General features: G+C 43.3%; 2 protein-coding genes across 2 annotated transcripts; both read left to right on the top strand.

The window, feature by feature from the left end:
- The first annotated feature begins 1,754 nt into the window (after positions 1–1,754).
- On the top strand, positions 1,755–3,733 carry slc18a3a (solute carrier family 18 member 3a). Its single transcript, XM_070841406.1, has one exon. It carries the CDS (start codon positions 1,755–1,757, stop codon positions 3,312–3,314), a length of 1,560 nt encoding a protein of 519 aa, XP_070697507.1. The 3' UTR covers positions 3,315–3,733.
- A 1,434-nt stretch (positions 3,734–5,167) lies between these two features.
- Positions 5,168–11,205, top strand: chata (choline O-acetyltransferase a). The gene is made up of 14 exons (XM_070841585.1): positions 5,168–5,215; positions 5,538–5,729; positions 6,159–6,277; positions 6,832–6,885; positions 7,012–7,192; positions 7,797–7,974; positions 8,064–8,233; positions 8,884–8,984; positions 9,121–9,249; positions 9,335–9,457; positions 9,550–9,691; positions 9,877–9,939; positions 10,029–10,166; positions 10,774–11,205. Exons 1-14 carry the CDS (start codon positions 5,168–5,170, stop codon positions 11,203–11,205), a joined length of 2,070 nt encoding a protein of 689 aa, XP_070697686.1.
- The last annotated feature ends 1,087 nt before the right edge of the window (positions 11,206–12,292 follow it).

Below are 12,292 nucleotides of genomic sequence, written 5' to 3'. Positions count from 1 at the left end.
TGGTAAAGTTCACTTTAAAGGTTTGAGGGGTTCTTTGACCAATTCGTTCTTCCTCCACTAGATGTCCATAGTGCTCTGCCATGTTTCAGATCTGATCATCAATCTGTAAAAGTGTCATTGTCCTGAAAAGAAACAGGAGCAGCTAAAAGATTTAAAGGAAAAAAGGCAAAGAGCTCATTTTAAACTGTTCCAAATCCAATTTTCCTGTTTTGAAAACGAGACTCTAACATGAGTTGATGTCTTGAAACGAAGCATAAACAGACCTTTGACTCTAATGTGATAAATTATTAGAAAAAACTATCAAAAGGAGATGATTTTCATTTGAAATCAACTTATTTCAGCCCACCGGTGGATCGCTGCTGCTGAAGCCTTCGTGCACCGGTAGATGGCAGCGTCCGGCTTCATCTGAACCCCCAGAAACCACAACAGACGTGATCTCTTCGAGTTTGGTTAAAATATGATAATAGTACTTTATCTACACCGCAACATCCAACCTGGGTGTTTAAACTTTTGTGAGACTAATTCAAAAACACAAGAAAAGGTTAAGTAAGGTCAATGGTACATTATTATACGGATGAAAGTGTGTCGGCTTTTGGTCCATTACTGTTTTTGCAGAACTTTTAACATCCATCGTGAAGATGTGTCTCTGGGAGTATATTTATTTTAAACACACACACACACACACAGATCAGCCTCGCTGTATCAGGCTTTGGTGCTTTGCTCGGTGACGCTTCATCACTTTGGGTACGGGGGCTTAAACTCACCTCGGGTCCCAGCTGTCCGATAAACAACAACATTTTGCACGTAAAGAGCATAAGATTTATAAGATTTATAAGATTAAACTTCAGTGGCTTCTTTGGAGCTGTCCACTGAGATGTGGTGCTGAAACCAATCAGTTTTGTAACGTGGAAATCTGTGTGTGTGTGTGTGTGTGTGTTTCTTTGTAGCACTGTTGCTCCTGAGCGCAACTTTAACAATCTTTTAGCGATTTACAGACACATCCCACCTTTAGATTTGAATAATCAAACTGCAGAAAAGTGTAGTTTAAAACTGAGGTGGTGACATCTTTACAGTGAGCGTCCTCGGCTCTGTCTCGGAGCAACTGACCGGACAGCAGTGCGCACTTGGGCTTTTTGTATTTAATTAGCATAAAAGATCTTCTGGAGAGCAGCAGGACTGTGCGTCACAGCCATCGCCGAAGGTGGGAGGGGGGAGGGGGACACCTATGGGAGTCAACAAACTGCAGTGTGTATTCCTTCCACGGTCGACAAAAAGCAGTCCGGTTGATGTGAAATGATGACTTAGCTCACAGCGTTACAGGTGACTGGAGACAGCTGGGAGCGTCAGGGAACCGGAGGGGCGCAGCACACGGACCTAAAACTGAGAGCGCGCCGATGGTGCCGGCACTGCGAGCAGTAGGTGAATCCCCAGCCTGTGAGCGCTGCCCGGGACCAGCACGTCACCTGAATGACGGGATATGAGACAATGAAGCAACTAGGGACGACGGGGATAAAACGAGTCCAAGTCACGGGAGTGGAAAAACGCGTGCGATGACGGACGGCGCAAGGGACAGAGAAGAGGTAAAACAGAGGAAAGTTATCTAGCTCATTAGTAGGACTCCCGGTGCTGGAGAGGAAAACCAAATAAAAGACAGAACAGATGTGCCACGCGTGCGTAATTCTATAAACAAATCAACTGGGGGAAGCCGATTTTCTTTTTCAAAAAGAAAAGATTTGAGCCAGAGAGGGAAAATCATGGAGCCGGAAGGGACCACAGAGGGACAAGCCACTAATTTGGCGCAATCTGCCGCCTCCAAACTGTCCCAGATGGGCGAAAGAACTAAACAACTGGGCAATGTAATCCAAGACCCAGACCGACAAAAACGGATCATTCTAGTAATAGTCTGTATTGCACTATTGTTAGACAACATGCTTTACATGGTAATTGTGCCAATTATACCCGATTACCTTGAAGGGCTACAGAACGCAGCGGATCGTGCCCAAGCCGCTGTACCGCACACCAACTTCACCAACAGCACCATCCACAAAGCACCCAAGGGAAACTTCGACCTACAGATTGGCGTTCTTTTTGCCTCCAAGGCCATCCTGCAGCTCCTGGTGAACCCGCTAAGTGGCACGTTTATAGACAGGGTCGGGTATGATATTCCACTCTTCATCGGCCTCAATATCATGTTTCTCTCCACCCTCATTTTTGCCTTCGCTGAAAACTACGCGACTCTGTTCCTGGCGCGCAGCATGCAGGGCCTCGGCTCGGCTTTCGCGGACACTTCGGGGATCGCCCTGATTGCAGACAAGTACACAGAGGAGACAGAGAGGAGCAAAGCGCTGGGTATCGCCTTGGCTTTCATCTCCTTTGGAAGTCTCGTGGCGCCCCCCTTTGGAGGGGTCCTCTATGAGTTCGCAGGGAAGCGAGTGCCCTTCCTGATTCTGGCCTGTATCTGTCTAATTGATGGCGTATTGTGCCTGACTGTGCTGAAACCCTTCTCTAACCGAGAGAGAGAGAACATGCCAGTGGGCACCCCCATGTATAAACTGATGATTGACCCATATATAGCTGTCGTGGCTGGTGCTCTGACAATTTGTAACATACCCCTTGCCTTCCTTGAGCCCACTATCGCCAACTGGATGGAGGAAAACATGCATTCCACTCAGTGGGAGATCGGCATGACATGGTTCCCCGCCTTCTTCCCTCACGTCTTAGGTGTGTATCTCACTGTCAACTTAGCAGCCAAGTACCCTCATCTCCAGTGGTTTTACGGGGCCATAGGTATGGTATTCATAGGTGCGAGCTCCTGCACGGTGCCAGCCTGTAAAAACTTTGGACAGCTCATGATCCCGCTGTGCGGAATTTGTTTTGGCATCGCCTTCGTGGACACGGCGCTCCTGCCGACACTGGCTTTCCTGGTGGATGTGCGACATGTGTCAGTGTATGGCAGTGTGTACGCCATCGCAGACATCTCTTACTGCGTGGCCTATGCCCTGGGGCCCGTGGTGGCTGGACAGATAGTGCACGACCTGGGCTTTGTTCAGCTCAACTTAGGCATGGGCCTCGCCAATGTGCTTTACGCACCGGCGCTCCTTCTGCTGAAGAACGTGACAAAGATGAAGCCTTCTTTCTCCGAGCGAAACATGCTACTGGAGGATGGCCCAACGGGACTGTACGATACGATTAAGATGGAGCAAAGGGAGAAGAAGAGGAAGGGGTTGTGTACGACGATCGACGAAAATGGCATTGAAACGTTTGCGCAGCGGTCGTTTTCAGAGGAGGAATCCTCAGGAGGAGAGTACGCGTAAAAGACCTTAAACTGAGTGTAAAACTATCAAAGTGCCCATGTAGAGATGTGTGCATCCCGCCCGATCCAATCAATTTCATAACACGATTAGGATTGTGTAACAACATAAATTATTTACTGCTTCTGGTGGCAATTCCTCCAGGTATTGTCAAATCAAGTTGCTTCAAGCTTTTGCAACAGAAAGACGCTCGCTGGCGTCCGTTCATCTTTAAAGTGAGAGTATTGTGAAAGATTTGTTGAGATAAATGTCTATTCATTAACAGTATTTATCACTGTATCAGAAACTGACTCATATCGTATTCAGGGATTACGTGTAAATGTGTTTTAACAAAAGAACAATTGTAATGTAAGCGTCTTTCAGTGTAACCTGTGTTCATTTTTGCCAGAGTTGTGCTGCTAAACTCAATATGCAATACTGTGTGCCACACGACAGTTTTAGAAAGATACAAGCAGAGTAACATGAGCTCAAATCTGCGTCTTGTTGTCTGGTTATTTTGTTTATTTTGAATGATGTACTTCTGGAATGCATAGCCTCAGTGTATGATCTGCGACTGTACATACATGTATATTCATGTACATAATTAAATCAATATTATGTGAATGATGCTGTTTATGGAAGTTATTTATTTAGGTCATAAATTAAATGATTTATTCCGGTGTATGATAATGTTGTTTTCCTCTGGTGAAGGCATCCACACGAACAGAAGCATCGAGATTATATGATGTGACATTTAAATGAATAAAAAAAGGACGTTTTTCACTTATACACATTCCTGGATTTTTGCCTTTGAACACATATTAATGAAACAATCGAATATTAAACTTATTAAATCCCACTCTGAGATAGTTCTGTGCTCCTTATCAGTAATACAAAAGTAAATCCGATGCAGAGAAGGTGACTTCTCCGAATTGAAGAAAATAGTTTTGGAGCAAAATGTGACAATAATTTAATGTAGGATCCTGAGGCTGATATTGTGTGTAAAATCAACAGCTTGTCAAAGCTTGTCCAAAATGCAAATCTTTGCATACAATATCAAATGCACGGCACCAATTAAAGCAGCCAGGTGCAGTGAGGTGGAAGCAACGTGTGCGCTCAAACTGCTCGACGACGAAAAGTGTTGAAAAATCAGAAAGCCAGAGGAGGAATTCCACGCAAAATACATCCTAATTGTTCTTCGGCGCAGCGTGTGAGCATCTGAAGCGTTCAGTCGATGTCTAAATAAGGTGGAGTGAAGATGTGAAGTGCCAAATAAACTTCTCGGCGAATAGCAGGACTTCTGGGAGGAGCCTGGCTGCCAGGAGGGTGAGGTACCCTCTCAGCGTCTCTCCTGAGCCAGCGAGAGAGTTGTGCTCTTGCCATGCTGGGGACTGAAAGATGCTCAAAATGATAAAGAATCAAAGGAGTGAAATTTGAGATAAATTCTGCCAGAAATGGATTCAAGTCAAGATGGATCAATCTAAACTCCCCGCTTGAGCCCCGGGACGAGTGGGAGTGTGTGTGTTTTTCTTGCTGGTGAGTAAAACATTTCATTTTTATGTGATGTTTTATTCTAAGTCGGTAAATTTATCAGTGTTATTTATAACAGCATGTTGACAGCAAATGCGCACGTTTGCGAAATAATTTTGACAATTGCGCTGAATGTGAACACCTCCCAGAGCGCACACTGCTGGATATTTTCTCAGTAATTGACAGAAACATATTTTGGCAGCTTACATTCGTCTTAAATATCCCCACAGGAGTGCAACGTGTAAAGACACCTGCTCTTAGTTAGACCGTCATAGTGACTGTGATTTTGACATCATTTTATTCAAAAGGAAATCAACCTGCCTGCACAGCCGCTCTGCAACGCCAACATGCCAGTTCTGGACCAAGAGCCCTCCAAAAATCCAGGAGGCGGAGATGTAAATATCTTATATGTGTTTCACTCGAATGTGCACGTGATAAATAATGTTTTACAATCAATTAAATCAACTAAAAAACCCAAAAGATCCAATTTAAGTAAAGAATAACTTCTTTTTAGAAATCAAGTAGGAATGCATGTATGATCATTAATAAGAATAATGAATATATGACATGTTAACTGAATATTCTCTTGTTCTGAGTCACTTGAAGTGAATGATTTGCAATGCTGGCTTGTGGTTGTCCGTTAAAAAGACTACTTCCTTGATAAATGTGTATAATAGTCTCTTTATTGATGAGTTTTTCACTCCCCACACTGCTCAGGGTCTTCCTAAGCTGCCGCTCCCCGCCCTGAAAGACACACTGGACATGTACCTGAGGTGTATGAAGAGCCTGCTCACAGACGAACAGTTCAACAAGACCCAAAACATAGTGAAGCAGTTTGGAGCCCCTGGAGGGGTGGGGGAGCTACTGCAGAGCAAACTCGTGGAGAGGAGAGAGAAGAAGGCTAACTGGGTAAACAAGCACAGTAATTATGTCTCCAAGTCATTTCAAACCCCAAAACACACTGTTTTCAACCAGCAACACGAGACATTGTGACAGATCTAAATTCATGGGCGAATAATCCTCGATTCTTTCTGTCAGAGTTCAGACAACCTCTCAGAAAACAACTCAGCGGGAAGAACACACAACTTTAAAGGGCCGACCAGTAATTAGTTGATATTTTTTTTAAATAAAGGCTTATAATTGGTTTTGATTGATTTGCATTATGGATGAAAAACCTCCATTTTATGTGACCACAACTTAAACTAAGGGCCTGTTTTACACCACTGCTCACAAACATTACTGAAGTAAAGATTTTAATAACTTGGTCCTACCCCTTTATGATGAGGTCACTATTACAATCAGGTTATGCCTTTAAATCCCATCTTTTTCCTACTGTAGGTGTATCACTATTGGCTGAACGACATGTACCTGAACAACAGACTGGCTCTGCCCGTCAACTCCAGCCCGGCGATGGTCTTCCCTCAGCAGAATTTCAGGGCTCCCATCGACTCTTTAAGGTGTGAGACACTGCAAAAAAAAAAAGACAAAAGAGTCATGAGAGAAATCTCACAGCGTGATACAGTCGGACAGGACGGATGAATATAATGTCATCCAGCAGTGTGAAGTCATCTTTTGTCAGCATCGCCCCTTTTTAAGGTTGTCACTTGAGGAAGAGTAAACAAATCATACTGAAAAGTATAAATTATGCAAACAGTGACTTTGATCGATTATGGCAAAGTGAACACTTCACTCACTACACATTGACAGATGGGGTCATTACCCAGAACACCTTGAGGGCTGAGAGGCTTGGCCATGCTATTGGTGGCGAGGTTAACACACAATGAAGGCTGTGGTTTGGTTAACGTGGCATTGATCTAGGACTGATCCCTTAACCAGATGATTTACATATAGCATTTGCACTGGTGAGTGCAGCGATACAAGCAGAAGGCCGAATGCAGTGAGTGTGTGAGTGTGAGAGAGTGTGAGAGAGTGTGTGTGAGTGTGACAGGGGGAGTCCCCAGGTACAATATGTGTGCGGCCTATTTTACAATGTCAACTTTTTGTTTCCCAGGTTTGCTGCACATTTAATCTCTGGAGTTTTGGAGTACAAGACACTTCTTGATGCGTGAGTTCATGTAGAGAGAGAACACAAATGAACTTGAAAGATTCAGTCACAACAGAATTATCTGGTTCATGTGAACATAAAAAGCCCGATAAAGTCCTGTGTGTGTGTGTGTGTGTGTGTGTGCAGACGGGCCCTGCCGATGGACTACGCCCGGGGCCAGCTGGCTGGAACCCCTCTGTGTATGGAGCAGTACTATCGCCTCTTCACTTCCTACCGCCTACCGGGGCCTGAGAGGGACACACTAGTGGCCCAGGAGAGTAGCGTGATGCCAGAACCTGAACACATCATTGTGGCTTGTAAGAACCAGGTCAGACACAGTGGAAAACACATCCAAAGCTATTACACCCAGTTTGGCAAAACAGCCACAACTCGAGGATGAATTCAGAACAGAGAACAATCTTAACAATGACTTAGAGAGACTATTAGTGTCTCCTTTTGCTGTAAACAGGCTCCTTATGAGTGATTAACGGCCACAGCCCAATGACAGGTGCTGCTTGTTAAGTTAATTATCTGTTACAGAAAAGGTGATCAAGTAAGTAAAACAGTTAAAGATGCTCCTTTCCCACCACCATTAAGTCCATCGATAAGACCAGTATGGGACCAGTAATGCCACTCATGCCACTCCACCGCAATAACTGCTGAATCTGAAAATAAGAACAGCAGCTTCAGATCTAGACTTATTATTAATAGTTTTAATATTTGTCTCTCCAGGTTAAAGACCCTTTCCATCGCAGGTGGAAAAATAGTGCAATGGCTCCTTTGGAAACTTTAGTGCTCAATCTTTCAAATTTGAGAGCAAAGTTGTAATAAAATTCTCCTTCAGTCCTCAGTACAGTTTTCCTGCTAATAAAAAAAGACTGTAGGGTTGAATGCATTGAAACAGCTTGTGTCCATTGTGAACCTCTGTCCAGTTCTTCGTGCTGGACGTGGTGATCAACTTCCGCCGGCTGAATGAGAGAGACCTGCTGACTCAGCTGGAGAAGATCAGCAGGATGGCTAACAGCGAAGAGGAGCAGCTCCCACCTATTGGTCTTCTCACCTCAGATGGACGGACAGAGTGGGCCCACTCTCGTAGCGTGCTAATGAGAGGTGCATTTTGTGTAAAGGCTCTCCAATAAAAAGTCAGGTGGATCTCAGCGTCCCACATAACTGAGTTTTCTTTACGTGTTATGTTCTAGAGTCCACCAACAGGGACTCTCTGGACATGATCGAGCGCTGTCTGTGCCTGGTCTGTCTGGATGACGCCACTGCGCCTGAGCTGAGCGACACCACACGTGCCATGTTGATGCTGCACGGCGGAGGAGTGGCCAAGAATGGGGGCAACCGCTGGTACGACAAGCCCATGCAGGTGGGTGAGCACAGCTGGTCAGTAAGGCCACTCTAATGTTTGCCTCCTTAACATGTTGCACACTGCGAGCCCTGAATTTTCCAAGAGAACTGGTTAAACAGTGAAAAGAAGAACAAAAGTAGAGTGAGAATGAAAGGAATATAAGTGGATGATCGGTACTATACAACAGGATCAAGTTGAGAAAAATCACATAACTGAGCAAATTCATGTTCATCTCTCAGTGCGCCTGTGGATGTAATTAGCCAGCCCCATGCCAAATTAAGTTCCCATGCCAAATTAAGAGTTTAAATTCAAAGAAATTCTGATCTTCTGAAGAGTGGACGTCCCCTTTGGATTACAAGCCTGATGTCATTAGCACGAACTTTGATGGAGATGTTTTGATGAAGAATTCAGATGACTTGAATTAATGATTATATATGATTATGCTCATATATGATTAACTACCCATAGATTTGGAGGCTGCCTCTCTAAATCATGTCTTGACCGCAGGGTGGAACACGTGGATCAAATGTATATGAATGTTGTTGCAGGACTTAGCAGAATGCACAAGTGTGTTAAAACTGCAGTGGATTGAATCTTTGACAGTCTGGCATAGATTGTGCTCGGTTCAACTCAAGGAAATCTGACTGAAAATAGCATGACTGTGTCAGTTTGTCGTAGGCGCTGACGGCTGTTGCGGAGTCGTGTGTGAACACTCACCATTTGAAGGAATTGTCCTTGTGCAGTGCACAGAGTATCTACTCAAATACATGTAAGGAATCAAATGCAATTGGATTTTGGAAATGAAAAATGTGTGTGTGATATTTGCTGTAACATGCGTAGAAAAAAAGAGTATTCTAGAAAAAAAAAAAAAAGCCAAATTACATTATGTTCCCATGTGACATCAGGATTGGCAGCCCATCAAAGCTGGTTAGAGCTGCAAGTGTGAGCGAGCTGCCTGCACCGCGCAGACTCCGCTGGAAATGTACTCCAGAGATTCACAAGCTCCTCTCCTCCTCTGCTGACAAACTACAGAGGTCTGGCTTTACTCTGGTTCCTGTATGATCAAACAAATGAATAAATGCTTTCAGCTCATAGCAGAATTTATTCTTATCTGCTCAGGCTGGTGAAAAATCTGGACATGAACGTCCATAAGTTCCACGATTACGGGAAAGAGTTCATCAAGAAGCAGAAAATGAGTCCAGATGCCTTCATCCAGGTTGCTCTTCAGTTAGCCTACTACCGGTAAGAAAAGGATGAATTGAACAGGATTCTCTTTCATAACATTAACCAGGAGGACCAGAGCTAGAAGGGTTTCTCTCTGTGTGTTACTCCAGATGTCACGGCAGACCAGTGTCGACCTATGAGAGTGCCTCTATACGGCGTTTTCAGGAGGGCAGAGTGGACAACATCCGCTCAGCAACACCAGAGGCCCTGGTCTTCGTCAAAGCAATGACTGATGGGCAACTGAGCACAAGCGTAAGATGTTTTAGCCAGAAGTTACAGTCTCACTGTCCAAGTTAAATTAAAGCTGCTACAGAATAAAAACTCTGTTTGAATAATGAGACTGTCATGCCCATCTTTAACTGCAGTCTCCACCATGACAAACGACGCTGTAAATGAAGGGATTTAATTGATTCTCAGTTGTTTGTCTGTTTCTCAAGGATACAGAAAAGATGGAGATGTTACAAGACGCCATAGCAGCGCAGACAAAGTACACTATTCTGGTGACTATTCCCTAACTTCATCCACATTTCTATTAGAATGTTAACTTTGTTTTCTTTGCTCTAACATATGTATTCATTCTCATTTTCAGGCTATTACAGGGATGGCAATAGACAATCACCTACTAGGACTACGTGAAATTGTGCATGAGCTGAAGGTGGAGAAGCCAGAACTATTCAAAGATGAAGCCTATCTCATCAGTAATCAGTTCGTTCTCTCAACGAGTCAGGTATAGTCATCTGATTTTTTAAAACACTGTGCTGAAGATGTACTTTATCACAAATGTATTAAAGGGACACTTCACGGATTTTACATGTGATGTTCAGTTGCGCTGCTCAGTTTGTGTTTAAGACTTTTTAACAAACATCCTGAGCTATAAACTGGACAAGTAGGGTTTTAAAGACGTCAGCATGTAGAATTAATTTTCTTTTAGTCAACTTATCGATCAATCGTTGCAGCTCTAAATAAAGAGACAACTTGCATCGTGGGGAGGGTTGAAAACAGCATTTTTAGACCCCTACTAGAGATAATAAAAAGTCAGGATCTCTATCTCAGCTGGATTTCATTCTTCTTTTCAGTCTCCTGTAAGTGGCTAAATAGGTGGAGTGCCCCTTTAATGTGCACTACAAGCAGTCACAAGTCAGGTGACACTTGACAGATGTTTTCAATAAAATACTACTTAGTTATTTCAGTCAAAACTGCAGTTTACAGACAAATTTACAACACACAACCATCTCAACAGTCTTGTCTCAGCCTTTCCACCCACAGCAGTATTAGAGCACACCAGTAAAACTGTCAGTGGTTCAGTGCTGAAGGATTCATTCTTCACTCCTCAGGTTCCCACTACTGTTGAGATGTTCTGCTGCTACGGACCCGTGCTTCCAAACGGATATGGAGCGTGCTACAATCCTCAGTCAGACCACATCATCTTCTCTGTGTCCAGTTTCCACGAGAGCCCACAGACGTGTTCGGCAGAATTCGTCAAGTGTCTGATTCAGGGACTCCTGGACATGAGGGATCTGTGCAGTAAGTGTAACGCCGCCTCCAATCCGACCACGCAAAGGCAGGGTCAGACGCTGGACACGCACACACAAACAGACACAAACTGGCAAAACAAAGCACAGCAGAGACCGGCTGACCTGACCAAGAATCAGCAAACACTGCCGCAGGTTGTGCTGAAGACACCAGACCAGACGAGAGTGGAGGCTCAAACCCAGACTTCATCACAGGGAGAGGCACAAGGTTTGAGGAACGGAAGTAAGTCATAGGAAGCTGTTAGCGCAAGTGAAAATAGCAGTAGTGTGATTTTAAATGTGTGTTTTTGTGCCGCAACAATGTACTCCTCTCGAGCCATTCATGAAATATAGTCTTTAACTGTGATACAAAGTGTAACGTAAATCTGTTTTGTTGCATATCGTATTGTAAAACGCTTCAAGTGCTGATGATAATCTAATCTATTTGAGAATATTAGAGATGTTTGGATGTTGTAACATGCAGGTGTAATAAAATGTGCGTAAGTAAAAACTGAAGCCAAATCTGAGCTTTTGATTGCCGTTTTGCACTGAGTTGAGATGAATCAGCCAAAGAAAAGAGTAAATGTAAAGGTTGGTGGGAAATGAGCAAAGATTAAAATGGGGAAAAAAAAAGAAAGATGCAAACACTGAAGATTTATTCTCCCTTTTCCATGTCTGCATCATTTTGTCCACGAAGGCTGTGAGACAGTTTGACAGCAAAAGTAGTCTGAGTTATGATAAACGGCTGATTGTCTCATTGTGTGTCGACGTACAAATCACATGCTGCTATCTAATGATTTTGTGATGACTATGGTACATTGTAAAACTAGAATCTTCTATGCAAATTCCATTTATGTTGTCCTCTATTGTGCCAACAGTACATGTGGTGTTACTGAATCGTCCATATACTGGGACTCATACTGTGCTCGTGTAGACAAGGAACAAAATCTTAAATGTTAAATGCTGTTTAGTTTATCAAAACTGTGTATTTTTTTAAAATCCATGAGCAGAATATATCAATTAAGTTATTTTTGTATGATATAACCTCATGTTACAGGGTGTAAATGTAAAAGTGAAAAGTAAATATATGAATCTTACTAAGCAGAGGTGATCACTGTGTTTATGACTGTCCAAGTATTGTATTTATGAAATACTGTTACAGATTAAAAAAAAGTAAAATCTGACTGCAGCTCATGTTGATTTTTCTGTTTACAGAGTAAACACACATCGGGATGTGTTGATATGTGTGTGTTTTATGGAACATGTCACTGATTAGATAATTTATGGATTATTTTTGCACTTCTCAATTGTGACTTCTTATGTCAACTTTATTTGTTTGTTT

The sequence above is a fragment of the Pempheris klunzingeri genome, chromosome 12 (assembly GCF_042242105.1).
Source record: "Pempheris klunzingeri isolate RE-2024b chromosome 12, fPemKlu1.hap1, whole genome shotgun sequence".
Taxonomy (NCBI): Eukaryota; Metazoa; Chordata; class Actinopteri; order Acropomatiformes; family Pempheridae; genus Pempheris; species Pempheris klunzingeri.
This window is presented reverse-complemented; position numbering and strand designations above follow the sequence as displayed.